General features: G+C 42.6%; 1 protein-coding gene across 1 annotated transcript; it reads left to right on the top strand.

Annotated features, from left to right (window-relative positions):
- Positions 1-2221: 2221 nt before the first annotated feature.
- On the top strand, positions 2222-15241 carry ICOSLG (inducible T cell costimulator ligand). Its single transcript, XM_035545581.2, is given in 8 exon segments — positions 2222-2329; positions 5186-5226; positions 7013-7254; positions 7256-7376; positions 7915-8199; positions 9736-9912; positions 11046-11081; positions 13323-15241. Coding segments are annotated over 8 exon segments (927 nt in total). The 5' UTR covers positions 2222-2315; the 3' UTR covers positions 13334-15241.
- The last annotated feature ends 645 nt before the right edge of the window (positions 15242-15886 follow it).

Here is a 15886-nt window from a genome sequence, read left to right as displayed (position 1 = left end):
GATCTAAACTTAATAGTAATTTTAGAAGTCTAACCAGACAGCTTTGCATGTGCTTTTCTTTGTAATTGCCCAATACTGCAACTTATTAAACAACAGAAAATGGATGAATATACATTTCACATTACTAAAACTAGACCTTGGAAAGTAAAGACAACTCTGATTAAAAAAACAAACAAACAAACAAACAAAAAAAAAACCAGTATTTTCAGACAAAAAGGAAATCTGATCATAGCTTTCAGAGCCATGCAGAAGCAGCAGTAGTAATTTCAAATTGTATCTTTGTAGTAGCTTTAACACATACCCTTGAAGTTGGCCTGTCTTTGAGTTGGAGGTTGTACCAGATAACTTTCACTGGTCCTTACCCACCTGACTTTTTCTATAGGCATATGATATCAGAGATGAGCAACACCATGTCTTTGATGACAACTTTTCACCCAAGCTTTTCAAATATCCTTGCCTGTTATTGTTCCCATTATCTATGATATGATCTGATATAAAGACATTTGTGGGGGAAAGCTCATGAGTCTGGATTTTGACACAAAGCCAAATATCCTAATTGCGAGTAAGTGACACATTAACAAAACCGTATCTTAGAGAATAAAAATGTATTTCTGTGTAAATATAACAAAGGAACCACATGAACTACAATGATTCTCCACTGCAGCTCCTTCTCCTTTTTTGGCTGTGTAACAAGAGAGAGGAGCATTCTTTAAACAGCACCTTGTATCCAATGGCAGTGATTTGGGAGCGAGAGCCTGCTTGGGTCTTCCAGTGTGTGCCATAAGAATGGAGTCACTGGCAGAAGAATATCCTCATGTTTCAGGACTGCTGGGGACTTCCGTGGGTAGGAACAACTTAGTACCTGCCTAAAGCTGGGCGTTCATGAAACTCAATTTAGAAGGGAAATAGAAGATAATATGAAGTTGCCTTATAGATGAAAAACTCCTCAGGGATTCAGGCAAAACAATTCAAAAGCCCGATGCAGGCAAAGAAGATGTTGGCACCTGACCTGTCTAGATCCCAGAGAGTCTCCCACCCCTCGAGCCACATTTGCCTTTCCTGCATATTCCTTCTCTCTTTCTGAAATTCCTTTCTGCCAAAACTGGCATGCATGTGTAGCAATGGACTGTTTTTACCCACCATGTGTGAAAAAAGCACAAAAGACAGAAATGAGTGCATCAAAAGAGTACATTTAAACTCTGCTTTTTGGTAAGCACAATTTTATATCTAGAATTCTAAAATTCTACCTATAAGGATGAGCCACAAGCGTTTAAGGTCAGGAAACTTTTAGCCATAAAGAACTGATTTCCATGTGCATCCCTGTTCACCCAGTGACTGTACTTAATATCACCCCTAAAATATCCAAGGAGTAGCTCCCAAACTAGGATATCCCATCAGGATATGTTTCAGTGAAAGACATAAATCGGCTGCTGCCACCATGTTCTGTATCAACTGTAATTCTTCTCTTCCTTTACATTTGAGCCTAGCTGCCCAGGGCCAGGTTACTGATTTGCAGCCTGTCAGCGATACACAGATAGGCTGAAGCAACGCTGGCTTAGGCACCTGAAGTCGAGAGTCCTCCTTCTTGACCCTGGCTGGCAACACAAATAGCATTTAGACCTACGGGCCTTGCACAATCCTGGAGTTTCCGCAGCAAAATACTTGGTATACTCAGGCTGACCAAGAAACCAAGACCAAGTTAAGGTGGCAATCCTTTTTCAGTGTCTATTTGTGCAGTTTTGCGTGTTGTCGAGTTGGTGGAGGAGTCCCAGCCGGCGGGGGTGGCTGATGCCAAACGCGGCCGCCCATCAGGAGCCAGAAGCAAAACGCGAAACTGCTGGCAAGTGGGAACCACAGCTTTGAAACGCCCGACTCCTGCTACAAGTCCCCTTATCGACACGCTTTTATAGCCGCTTTTATCTTCTACGCCGCTGCGCACTGCATCAAGCCCTGCTCGGGGCTATTGACTAATCGCGCAGTAATGAATCTAATCTCTTCTGAAACGCGTTTCGAAACCCGATTTCGGTGGCAGAGCCCAGCCGGGTGGGCACAACCCCCGTCGCCCCTCGCCTCGTAGCCTCGACCGGCCGACGGCTGCCCGGCTGCGGTGCCAGCCCCGAGGCGACGGTGAGGGGCGCCCAGCAGCAGCCTCCCCCCACGGGGCGCGGCCCCGGCCGAGCACTGCAGGCGGAAATCCCCAGCGGGAGGGGACGTGGGAGGGAAAGGGGAATGGCCTAAAGCCGGCCAGCAGCGGGCTCAACTCGGCTCGCCTCGGCTCGGCACAGCACGGCACGGCTCGGCACGGCGCGGCTGCGATGGAACCGCGGGGGTGAGCGGAGGGGCCCCGGGGTGGGAAACATTGCGGGGCGATGGGGCGGGGGGCAGCGGTCGGGGGGATTTGCTCCCCTTCCCCGGGCAGCATGCTGTGCCGGGGGTGGGCTGGGGAAACGGGGGCAGGCTGGGGACCTCGGGGACCCGCAGCGCGGGTGGCGCCGGGCTCCGCTGCCAGGACGTGACCTGGGTCGGTGGTGGCAAAGCCCTGCCTGCGCGGGGCCGGCTGGCCCTTTTAGGAACACTTTTGCTCCTTGAAGGGGTTGTGGGGAGCAGTCGAGCTTGCGTTGCCCAAATTGGTGCTGTCTTGAAGCGGGTGTTGGGAAAGCCGGGCTCCAAGCCGCCGCTTGGGGCACCTGCTGATGGATGCGAGAGGAGCTGTGCTGCTGCGAGGCTGGGCATGAAGCGAGTCTGTGGGGCAAAAGCCCTAAAGTTATTGCTGCAAGAGTCGGGGCATCTTTTGTCCAGCTAGTTTGTGCCAGAACGGCAACATCCCTTGGGTCTGAAATAAGTAGTGCATGAAAAAGTTGAGGTGGTAGTAAGAATAATCTCACTGAGCAAGAATGTATGAAAGAGGAAGTGCAACTTTCTCCCGTTTCACATGACATCAAAAAAGAAAAATAGAAGGGGAAGGTGTGGGAAAGAATTGAAATTAAAAAAAAAAAAAAAGCTTTAAAAACTTTTTAAAACATTTTAAAACTTTTTAAAACTTTTTAACTTTTTTTTTTAAATGGAAATTAATGCAATTACACCTGGGGTTAGTGGAATTCACTGACAGTGTGATGAACACATGATCAGAGCGTACATATAGGACAAAAGAGAGGTTTCTCTGCAGGCAAGAGCGTTTCTCCCCTTTACTATTAGGAGTTCGGCATTAAAGCTACTCCTTGGGAAGGTTTGGACTGAGGCAGCCCCCAGATTATCACAGCTGCAAACTGCTAGTCGGAGGATGAGCGTCTATAGATCTGTCCAATCTTGACTGTGACATAATCTATTAAAATAGCAAATCAAGACCTGCTTTGTTTACATACATCAAATAATCAGCGCTGACTGACTAGATGAAAGTTTGTTGGCATCAGCAAATGCCTTGCCTGGGAAATTCCCTGCAGAGTCCCCTAAAGAGTAGTCAATTGTCGTTCTCTATTTCATTCAAATGACTTACTATATCAATAGTTTCTAATTTAGGCAGGAAAGAGCAAAACAAACACAACCACGGGATTAAGATTCCATTCAGGTGAACTTTTCAAGGCAGACATCCACGAGCCTGGCACAAAAATATACAAATCTTCCTGCACAGAATACAAACACTGCAGAACTACAATATAAAACCCCACGCACCAAAAGTGGCTGCCACAAAAAGGAGCGGAACTGCCTCCTTGGGGTATTTAGGTGTGTTTACTTTAGAGCTGACTGCAGATTTGCTAAAATAAGTGTTAGAGTAGTAATGTTGCACACTAAACATCCACTTAAACTTTTTTAATCTCAAGTATGAAACCACTTCACAGGACACAAAAAGGAAAAGAAACATATATTTTTTTTCCTAATGTAAAACTATACTGACTTCCCTAAACTCTGCCCATCTCATTCTCTGGATGTGGGGCTTCAAGCGTAGGTTGATTTTTGTATCAGGACACCCTCTGCTTTCTCCATGGGTAGCCAGATATATTTAGGCAGGCCATAATTTTCCTAGGGGCAGGGGTGAGTGAGAGACCCTTCTCTCCAGCAGAGGAGACTCTATTTGGGCCCTGGCAGTTGGTGGGAGCAGAGCTGGGAAGGAGCAATGCTCCTGTGCGGGAGACTCTGGGGCTCACTCCTGGTGGGCATGGGGTGCTGGGGGCTCTCCCCCTCACTCCCAACCCTTGGCTCAGTGTTGGACCTGGCTGAGGGCTGAGAGGAGGCCACCAGTGTGGGCTCACACTCCAGCATAAGCTCCAGCTCACAAAAGCGAGTTGGGGAAACGAGATGAGCAGGTGTCCCGCTGCCCCTCGGCTCAGGTTTGCAACCTGGGGCAACATCAAGGTGGGAAAACAGGCACACAGCTCCAATCCCAGACCTTTCCAGTGTCTTCCTTCCCACAGAAGTCTGGAGAGCACAACTTATAGCCAGGCATGGTCACTGAAGGGCTATTTTAAATTAACTTTTGGGAAAGTTCTGCACATTTATCTTTCTCAAAGCCCTGTGGGATGAGAGTTAAATCACTTGTGCTTTACAGATGAACTAGGTTTTCCTATAGCAACCATCATTTGTAATTCCCTTGGGGAACCCCCTCGTTGATTTGCCCCTCTGGAGTAATAAAACGTGCCAAATTCGTTCCAACAAGACCTTCGGACAACTCTGTGCTATCACACATTTCCTGTTTATGTGTTTTACTGAGCTCACAAATGGTGAGCAGCACAGTCAGCTGCTTGTCGTCCTTCAACAAAACAAAATTGTGACTCGTTTATTACCAGCACAACAGTGGGATGCAGGGCTTGACTTGTACCTAAGCCTGTGCAGCTGCTCGCCTTCCCAGTGATCACAGTACCAGGCAGGGACTGAAGGACCTCAGGTCCATAGCTTGTTTTTAGCAAGAAAGATGGGCACAACACCGGTGTCAGGTCTGCTGCTCTGATTCCAATATTAGTGCGTTTTGCTTCTATTCATGGCCTTGACCACCCACCCACAATTAGGTTATTTGAACAAGAAGTTTTGCAGCTGTCAAAAATGCAAATGCTTAATGGGAATTTGCATAATTGCCACTAGTACTTAATTTATCTACTTCTGCTACTATACTGAAACAATATTATGTTTATCACTTATGTAAACAATAGAGAAGCTAACATCTGTTGTATAACATCTCTGCTTTTTTTTTTAGCTGTGGATTTCTGTTACTGTCCCTTCATATTCTGAGAGCTGGTAAGTTGAGAACAGTTCAATTAAATGAAGCTGCCCTTCTTAAAAGTGTTTGACAAATGAGCAGATTAGTCATAATATGTGCAATATAAGCATCTGCATGTTTTCAGCAAGACTCTTGAGAATTCCTTGATGTGAAATGTTCTTGTGACGTGCATCAGGAAAAGAAAGAAAAAATCAATTTCTATGAGTTTCCATACAGAGAGTAGCAAAGCATCATATGGATGCTCTTGTCCAGATTGCTCTGCTTGCTTCACAGACATCCCCCTGTACTTATCTCTGAGTGCCAGCAAGAGGCCATAGAAGTGGTTGTTGGTAGACAGATCTAACATGCTTGCATAAAGTCAGTACTCATAATATGGCTAGAATTATACATTGCTGTATCTCAGTGCTCAATATTAGTAAGTCTCTTACTACAGTTCCAAAAATCCATTTCAGAACAAAGATAAGGTTAAAGGACATCACCTGGTGATATTTAAATATTTTTAGAGTCAGCTCTCCTCCATTCTTGCTTAATGACTTAGAAGAACCTCAACAAAGTCATCAAGGAAACCCCCGGGTGCCAAAATCAGGACAAACTGTACAAGATTCAGTCCCAGCTGATGCTGGCTGGCCTGTCCTAAAGAAGACCAGTGAAGGAGGTGCCCCCAGGCAATGCTTTCTACAGCATCACTTTTCCTGCTGCTACAAGGGGTTTCCCCGAGCCTGAGCTGCATCATTCCTGTTGCAGCTCAACCTTGTTGCTTCTTGTTGCACCCAGCAGAGGACAAGGGCCTGGAGAACAGATACAACCTTCCTCCCTGCAAGCAGTGAGCTCACTTCAGTGGTGTTTTTAAACCAGAGTGCCCAACTCAGACTTGTGGGTGAGCTCCTTCGGAGTTCAGTGCATCAACACAAAGACGTATCGCCCTTTACCTGACATGCTGTCATCTCCCACCACACCACGCTCTGATCTACACTACTAAACCTTCACTGCCATCATCTTTCTTTCCCTAGTTCACTCCCCAGCATGATTCTTTCTCTTACCCAGCACCATGCCTCACCCTCCGTTACCCAGTCCAGTATTTACACATACTGCTCTGGGCTCAGCAACCAGTATCAATGGGGGGTTTCCAGATGCTGTGGTGGAGGAGAGGTGAAAGGCTTCCTCTGTCCTCCTTGGAGATCAGGAAAAGTGCTCTGAAAGCCAGATAGCGTGCTGGTCTATATCAGCTGGTTCTCAGAGGCTGTACATATCTAATAGATGTGTCACTATCTGTATCTGGGCATGCTAGTTTCCCAGCTGAGTGTATTTGTTGAGAGGGTTACACCCTTGGTAATAATAAAAGGTTATTGCTATGACATGCCCACTTTGAGACACACTGGTTTTTTTTACCCACGTTTTTAATTACTTTGGTCTCAAAATAATGGAAGCACTCTTTCTTAACAGGGTTTCCAGTCTTCATGATTTCTCTTTGGCATTTTTCTTATTTAAAAAAAAAAGTGATTATTAATGCGTTAGGACTTGAATATGCGTCTGCAGTCAGCCCCAGTCAGGTTAGTCTGTCTGTCCTCCAGCCATGGGGCAGGGAACACTTAGACTGGTTGGTCCTAGAAAGAAATAATCAGGAGGCTTGGTATTGTAAAAGGTCCCTTTGGAAAGTACACAGAGAGACAGACAGAGAATTAGGTGCTGACGAAAAGGAGCAAGTCAGGACGTAAGAATGACCATGAAGTGAGCATGCTCTCCTGCCTGTTATAAATACTAATACTAACTCCCTTTGTTCTCTCTCTCTTTTTATCTTTGTAGTTACTGCACTGGAGGAGAAGATTGTTATCAGTAAACTTGGAGATAATGCTACACTGAGTTGCATTTATCCAGGAAAAGAATTCAGCTTAAATAATCTACGGGTATACTGGCAAATAGATGATGTTCAAGAGCAGTGTTCAGTAGTACATGCGCTGATCTCCGGTCAAGACAATGAAAGTGAACAATGTATTCACTTTAAAAACAGGACTCAGTTATTGTGGGACAGACTGGGAGATGGCGATTTTTTCTCTGCTACTACTAAATGTCAGCCAGAGCGATGAGCGCAAGTACAAATGTGTAGTGCTGCAGACAAACGAATATACCAAAGTAGTTCACCAGGCACAAGTGGTTCTCAGCTTAGCAGGTAAGAACTTTTACCACTTGCATGTATTTGCCCAAAATCTAACTCCGTTTTTTCCAGTTAGTGCCATTTCAATACTGTATGTAAATATACCCTTAAGTTAGAAGCCTTCTTCAGTACCTTGTTGAAATGAAATCTGCTTAGTTTAAATGCTACAGATGGGGAATCTAAAACTGGGAGAGCAGCTGTAACAACTGTTTATCCAGCGTTGGCCTTTTTTTCAACTTGACTTTCATTAATATGGAATGATTTTCATTAACATGAAATGAAATTAATGAATATTTCATTGATATGTTCTTGCACATGACTGGGTGACAGCAGCTTAAGTTGCTCTCTTCCTTTGGGTTTGGCTTCAGCTTTCTTCCCTGCCAGCAGTTCTTTCAGATCTTTGGCTTATGAACCAAGCCTGCATATGTTTTCTTTTCAAGTTGTGAGGGTCTTGTGAAACCCAGAACTTCTGCTTCAGAATCCATGTCAAAGTTCTGTCTTTTCAATACGTTTCAAAATCTTGACCACCATTTCTTTTTCTCTTTCTCTCCAGCTAGTTACAGCCAACCAATACTCAGTGGACCAGTAAGAAACAGTAACAGCGCTGGAGAAGAAGTGACTTTCAGCTGCAGTTCTGACAACGGGTACCCAGAACCAAATGTTTACTGGATAAATAGAACAGACAACAGGCGCTTGCTTCCATCAGAGTTAAACATCACCCTCCATGCCGATGGCACTTACAGTGTTCTTAGCACACTGAAGGTTAAAGCAACTTCTGATATGCAAATAGAGTGCTTCATAGAAAATAAAAGACTGCAGGAAAATATATCAGCCAACTGTAAGTTCCTTCACGATACATCTTCATGTTTTCTAGATAGCAGATAGAGCCACACTAGTTGATATATCTGTAGTAGCTCTATCATGCTCTAATGAGGGGCATACAAAAATTCAGTGGTTCTAAAAAAAAATGCTGAGAAAGCTCAGTTTTTTTCTCAAGCTATGTCTGCTTTGCCATGGAATTAATGCTTACTTCTGACTTCATCCACATTGCCAAACACCCCATCAAGCGCATTGTGACAACAGCACCGAGCAGCTATTGCTCCCAAGGCTGTCACTAGGCTCTACCCTTGGGTTCCTTGCAAACATGACCGCTTGAGGTGAAGTTATTTTTCAAGTGGTGCCATGCAGTAGATGTGCGATTCCTGAACCCCTGCCCCATGGCCTTGCATCACTCATATTTGCCTTGTGCTCTGTCTGGTTTTGAAGTTCTGTTTTCAGTCCACAAAACTCAGCTTAAATCAGCGCACTGCTTAAAGTAGGCCTGTAGCAAACAGGTAGCATTAGCCCAATAGAACAACTCTCCTAATATCACAAGTGTAATAAGATGTTTACTGCTGATATAAGTGACCAACAGCAAGAGCAAATATTTAGTCTCTCCGCTCTTCACAAAACTGTAAAGCTATTAACAAAGAAAAGCCGTAAGAAGTTACATCTGTAATACCAATAGTAAATGTCACAGTCCCTCACCTGCTGTGGAGAGAAGCTGTCTGGCATGGTCCTGCTTCCTTCCCAGGTTTCTGCATCTGCTGCGAGGAGGCTTGGCCATTTGCATAACTGTTGGTGGATATCTGCAGTTAGTTTACCTGAACAAGTAATTGCATAGTCTGGATTTAACAAGACTGATCCCTCAAACATAGCCAAGCAATATGATTATGCAGTTTCCACAAACAAAAACCGTGTGCATGAGCAAAAATTGAACAACAGAGTGTTTACATGGTAGCATACCCTTGCTGTCATCTCAAATTAAAGGAAAACTAAGTAGCCTTGTCATTAGTTTTTTATTGACACTGTCATATTGTATTCTGGGGGAAAAAAACCTTTATCTTATTAGTTTTTGTTTGTTTCTAAAGGCACTATCACACTTGAAAGAGTAAGAGATGTGATTTGAAACTCTTAAGTTTTCAGCAGTCAGTGAGAATTCATGATTAATTTAAGAGAAAGAGATTTTCACCCAGTTTTACGATACTATCAGACTTGTATTATAGATTCATCTCCCACTGAGTCTAGATACAAGCTCAAATATGCAGTCTCCCAGGTGGCAGGAAGGAAGAAAGAAATGAAGAAGGATCCATGTGTGTAGTATGATGATAGAGAGGAATAAACTGGCACTGTACGATTATATTAACAAGCCATGTAAGCTAGAAACATGCCTTGCTCAGAAAAAATACCACCATAATCACAGTGATATGAATAGCATAAATATTTTGTCCCTCAGAATTTTTATTTATTTACATAAAGTGTGGTCAAATAATTGCCTGGTATGAAGTGTGCAAATTTATACCTTATTATATCTTTTTTTTCTATTTTTTTATAGACACACAGGAGAAGCAGAAGAATGGTTCTAATACAGAAAGTCACAAAGACCTGGAAAAAAGTGGACGAGGTGCTCAAGCAGCTGGCATCATTTCTATTGTCATTCTGATAGCTCTTCTAGCTGTGTTAATCTGCTGGCTGTGGAAACATCGGTCCTCCAAACTAGTGTCATACACAGGTAATGAGGACCTTCATTTGTGTGACCAAATCTGAAAGGTTATTTTTCATTTGCCAAAATATGCAATGTTATCCAGGAAGGAAATAAATTCCCTGCATACAACAGCAGGAAATCATACTGTTACGAAATACCTGGGGTGCCCTGGGGAGGACATATAGTGCCCCAGGGCATGTTACTGCGCATGATTTTCTGCTAATGCACCTGAACCTTACAGGAATTAACTGCTGGATATTGGAGTAGCTCAGACTTTGTGCCAGCTCAGGCCATAGTTTCTCAGCTGCAATTCCTGCAGGCTGCTTCTGGACAGGTGGAGGGGATGCTCCTCCATGGAACAGGACTGGGGTCAGTAACTGGTTCTGCTTAGCCCAATCCCAAGCAAAACCAGGATAAATCTGTCCAGAGGGCTTTAGAGTCACTGACTGGGCAACTGATGATTCAAGATCCCACTGGGAATTTCCTAAGCAGTTTCCTACAAGTTAGCTGTAAAGCACTGCTATAGCTGATGGCTGCAAGTTCTCACTGTCACTTCATGTTATACGTGTGTACACTTGTATTTCTACATTTGCCCTTATGTAGGACTCTTAATGTTCAGCAAGACAGAAAAAAGGTAGCTCTGTAAGATGTCTTGTGAACCAGACTGAGTCTGCTGATGTACATGAGTACTTAGTGTAAGCCACTTTAGAGGTATATGAGAGCTAACATCTAAGAAAAGGGAGTGGGGCAGCCACACTTTTCACAGGCAAGAACAAGGTACGCTTTCAAACCACACCTTCTTCTTCCTGGCTAGCAAGTACAGTTGCTCCAGAGAAGACCTGGAGAAAGTGAGGTAATGATCTTGCCCAGACTCCGTAACAGTTGGTAGGGGCCATGCTCTTTCTTTAGGAACAACCCAAGAGGGGCACTCTGTCCCAAAACATGGAGCAGTGGTGTTGCTTTAAGCACAAAATATATCCTTGCTAAAACAGTGACCTAGATTGTAAGCAAATAGAGTACAGACCCCATTTTGCTGTCCAAAGAGAATTTAGAAGATTGAACCCTACAGCACTGGTGGACGTTGCTTAATATTAATCCCGTTAGTGTAAAGACTTTGGTTATCTATGCTCCACACTTAAAACGCTGTATTTATTTAACAGATGTCCAACCAAATGAAGACAACAGAAAACTCAACTGTAAGTATTAAAAATATGTTATTGTATTTGTCTCAAAAATTAACATAACTTTTCAGTACAATAGCTTCAGTACTCGTGTTCACCATGAAGTCTTTGGGTTAGATTTACTGGATGTTATCAACACTTTATGTTGATGAACCTCAGCCTGTACATACCCAATTAAAAAAAAAAAAGTACTCTCATTTCCAAGCAAAAAACGAAAATAAGTTTAGACCTTCAACATTTTTATAAGCAAGACTGCAATATTGCAGGCCAGCTGGTTTAGCAATTCATCTATCATTTACAGTGGAGTGAAAAAAAGAGGACAAAAAATCCAGGACCTTTGGAAAAACAAGCTCAGCCCAGGGCACTTGTGAAAGTACATAGAGGATGAAATACCTGCCTATTTTATGTTTCATTTGGTAGTTCTACTGAGGCAAATGACTGTTATCTGGCTAGCTGTCTTTGCAGAACAGACAGAAAATACTGTGATTCTACCATAGCTTTTAGTAGTTAAAGCAATAGAAAGCATAGTCTGCTTTAGGAGATGCTGTGAATGAACCCAACTGATAATATCAAGCAGAAGCAAAACAACCCTTAAAAATGCCTAGAACTTTTGTGTCATAAAAACTGGATTAATGGTCAGTTGTTTTCCAGACCCGTCATGCAATTGCAATCTGACCCACAACAGTTCTGATTGCTAAACAACAACAGCTATTACACTGTTTTCTGTAGAGGATAATGTAGAAAGAAGAACAGATTTTGTCCTTCAGATAAGGAAGTATTTTTTTTTCCTATGAGTTTCATTAACATAATGCTAGCAATTTATTAAATGTCAACTTTTCCCTCGCCTTACTTATACCAGGCCCTGTGAGATCAGATCTCTGGACTTATCCCCTAAGTAGAAAAACCTCTGTGACATAAATAGGAGTAAATATTTATTTTATATTGAAGGACACTATAGCACAATTTGTTTATTAAAAACAAAACAAAGACACTTGCCTTCCAGACACTATGTTTTCCCTTGCACGTCTGCACCATTTAAGGAAGAGGAGGTGAGACAGCAGCATTGGTGGTTCGCTGCTGTCAGAAACTGACCTACTTCTGAGGGCTGTTGTCTGCCAACAGAGCCATGGGAGACACAGAAGGCAGTACAGTCCTAATTTCTTTGGGTGACCCAGTTTAAGGGTAAGAGCCCAAAACCAGAGCAATTAAAAAGATTTAAGGAATGTGATCACTGATGCAAGATTGGCTGTGTTTGTTTAGACTGGAAAAGGCAAGGCCATGCAGGGACAATAACAACCCTCTTTGGAGGGTCCTTATAGAAGATGGGACAAGTTATTTATTGTACTAACCCCACGGACACAACACTTAAGGCACAAGAGGCTTAAAAAGGGGAGATTTAAACTGCATGTTAGGAAAGCAACTCTTCTACGGGTCATAGTAGTTCAGCACCGAGGCTCAGGGAGTCCGTGCAGGCTGTCAAGTCTCCATCAGTCCAGACTCATTGCTGGCCTGTTTTCTTTCAACAAAAGAAGAAAAGGGTATCTGTCAGAAATGGTCTCAAAATAGCTGGTGCTACCATGGGGCAAGAAGATGGGTTCTTGGGGAAATTCTAGCTTGATTGAGTGATTAATGGAGATTTTCAAGTGAGTTGTGTGTTGGTCAGGGAGTAAAGTACTGCAGAGGTTGCACCCACAGGGAAGCTCTGCCGTGACATTCTGCTTTTCAACATTGATGTAAATAAGTTTGTACTTCTAGTGGTTTGACTTTATGAAGATCAGATTGTTTTGGGGGTTGGAATCCCAAATACTGCAAAAACAGGAAGAACCTATTGAGACTAGCTTTGCTGTTATAAAGAAAAAAAAAAAAAGGAAACTGGGAGAAGGAAGGATGCAAAGAAGAATAACTTCACCTCAGTAGTGTTAGTCTCTCCAGATGCCCATTGCAGTTGGTGGGGCAGGATGCTTCCACTGAGAAGAAATGTGGAACTGGAGCTAAGGATGCTTTTATAAATTGCTCTCTGGAAGGATTCCTCCACTGCCTGTAGAGGAGCCTCAGGGAGATGCTTTCCCTTGACCACAAGTGGCTTTGTGCATCTCTTTCCCTGAAGTAGTTTAAAAGAAACCAAACATACCTTAGAACTTTGCAGCTTGATCGATCCATTGGTTACAAAGGATAAAACAACTCTAGGATGTGATTATTTCAGTGTGTTTTTTTTTTTCCTACTCTTTTTCTAAAAATGTCACTTTGTTTTCACAGCACCTGTCTAAAGAGGATTTGGACATCACCCTCTATCTCAGCAGCAACACTGCTTGTAATACAAGTGGCATATTTCTTCAGTGTGCGAAGATTGATGGCAAAAAGCTTCTCCAACAAAGAGAAAGCAAAATCTGTTGGATTTCTGTTTCAACCAGCCATTGTGTCTCCACACCAACTTTGGACAGTCCTCTGTGATAGTCTGTCAGCATTTTGAGCTCCTGAACTGGGGAAAGCAGTAAGCCTAGGACTTAGGTACTCTGTGCCAGAGCACTGACAGCTGATGAGCGCCCAGTATGTTGTCATCACCGTTGAGGAATTTGTTACAAGGAAAAGCAACTGTGTTTCAGGAGCATGGGAAGTTCTCTCTTCCCACAGAGCTTCCTTCTCCTTAACCTAACGATGACTACTGAATGTGAAGAGAGGCAGCTAAAAATGAAAGAAAAATAAAACTGAAGGACTTTCTGCAAATGGAAATTGTGACTTTTTCCACCTTTCACTCTCTACAATACATCCTTTCATTGTTTGATTTCACCAGATGCATGCTGTTGTGTACAGAAATAGCTATAGCATTTTGACCAAGTCCTACCAAAACGTGCATTACTATGACAGGGTAAATGTATATGAATGTATTAACAGAAGGAAAGCTCCTTTAAATGCACTTGATATTAAAATTTTATTCTTTACCAAATATTTCACCGAAAAGGGGACTACCACTTTCGACAGAAGCTGTTGCTTGCTGTGTGAAAGAACGGTCTGTGGAAATCAGAATGGTTAAAAATAGTGCTCTCCACTATGTTAATGTCAGGTTACCTGGACATAACCCTTTCTGGATGGAACAAAATCTATGGTCAACCTCTGTTCAGTTCAGCTGGTCTTTATTTAAGACCAGCAGCTTCCAGGGAGTTTTAAACTGAATTTTTCCATACCTCTCCTTGTTTCTCATCGCTCCACCAAAGAAAAAGGAGTGCAGACTGTATCACTGTGTTGTCCATGAACGTTCTTGATTTATCAATGGCTAAAGCAAGTGAAAGGGAAAGAAAGCCAAGAACTGCATTTCCTTTTGCCAGCACCTGTGCGTCACTGGTTCAGCATTGATTCAGCCAGGAGCAAAATGGATGAAAATAGCAATGCAACTTTGTAGATTTTGAAGGAGGAGGGAATCTATATTAGTTCTTGTTTGGGTGGGGCGCTTCTTGCCAGCTTGTTGGGGCAGGTGCTGGTGATGATTTTAAAACTGAGTCCTGGCTTCTCCTGCACTGGTTGCTAGACTAAAATTCTACTATTTTTATGAGTAAGTCACAGCCTTGTTTGTCCTAGCTCTGCATAGAGAAGTCCCTCCAGTGTCAACCGTGAGTTAGGATGCTATTTTTGTATTAGGATCAGCTTTCAAATCTGAGTGAAGTAAAGATAAATTTTGTTGTCTTGTTATCCCATCACACAAAATCCCAAGACATTTGGCAGTAATTCCATTATCTTTTGTTGAAACAATTCCCCCACGTAGGCTCAGGGTTTGGTAACTGCATACCACCGTGTCAGTATTTGGTGGGAGTCTCACAGGCTCAGCCTCTATGGCATTTAAGGGAAGGGTCAGTTTAGCTCTCATTTGATGCAATCCAGGCTTATTCGCCAATTTAAATAGGATAAAGAAGTTAAAGAAAAGCCAGGCTACAACTGAGTAATTAAGATGCTGTTTAGATTGCAAGTAGCTGTGTACAGAAGTGTTTTTAAATATGTTTTCTCTGTTAATGTTAAAAAAAATGTATTGTGTATTTGCTAACTTTGAATGTCTGTGAAACTACTCTGTTTTATTTATTAATTCCATTTTTGTCCTGTGTTATCTTCCAATCTACAAGTGTAACATATGCCATCAGTTACGGCATTTAGCTCACAGTATTTGTCAGATAAAGTAACTTACAGCATCTCAGTAATCTTAAGTGTCAGCTTTTTCTCATCTCCTCCCTTTTCCATTAATCTGTTAGATATCCACTGAGTCCATATCTAGTCTTCAGTGAACCCTAAATGGAATTTGCCTGAAGAAAGAATGCAAGCTGGTAGACACCTTAAAAATGTGACTGTCGCCTATGCCAATGTTAAGGGTAGCCATTTCCTAGTGGTTCAGTGAGATGTTTCCTCACTCTTTATCATATGAAGTTGTTTTGTGCAGCCTCTTTAGTGCTGTTAGAACTGACAGAAGCCTTTTCTAAAAATAGGTTTCCTTTTTATATTCTGCCTGTGCAAGAAGCTGTAGCTGTTCAGAAATGTAAGTGACCCCTGTATGTTATTGAGCTAATTAGACCAGAAGGGGTTCTTATTTCTGGATTACTTCATGCTGCATAGTGAACACATCTAAATGCAACAACTTGCTCTTGCAAAATCCGTGCTTTCAATTGGTTTAGGTTTCCAGCTATTTCTGGAGGCGAGTTGATGACAGTTGTTTGATACCATTAAAAGGACTTGGAAATTCTGTAGTAACAGTTTTTTCATCACATACCATGTTTATGTTTTAAATAAAATCTGTTAATTCTCCTTAATGTCTGACTAAGTCTATCAGCGTGTAAAGACAA

The sequence above is a fragment of the Cygnus atratus genome, chromosome 1 (genome assembly GCF_013377495.2).
Source record: "Cygnus atratus isolate AKBS03 ecotype Queensland, Australia chromosome 1, CAtr_DNAZoo_HiC_assembly, whole genome shotgun sequence".
NCBI lineage: Eukaryota > Metazoa > Chordata > Aves > Anseriformes > Anatidae > Cygnus > Cygnus atratus.
The sequence above is the reverse complement of the archived record's forward strand: the minus strand, read 5'-3'. Positions and strand labels throughout refer to the sequence as shown.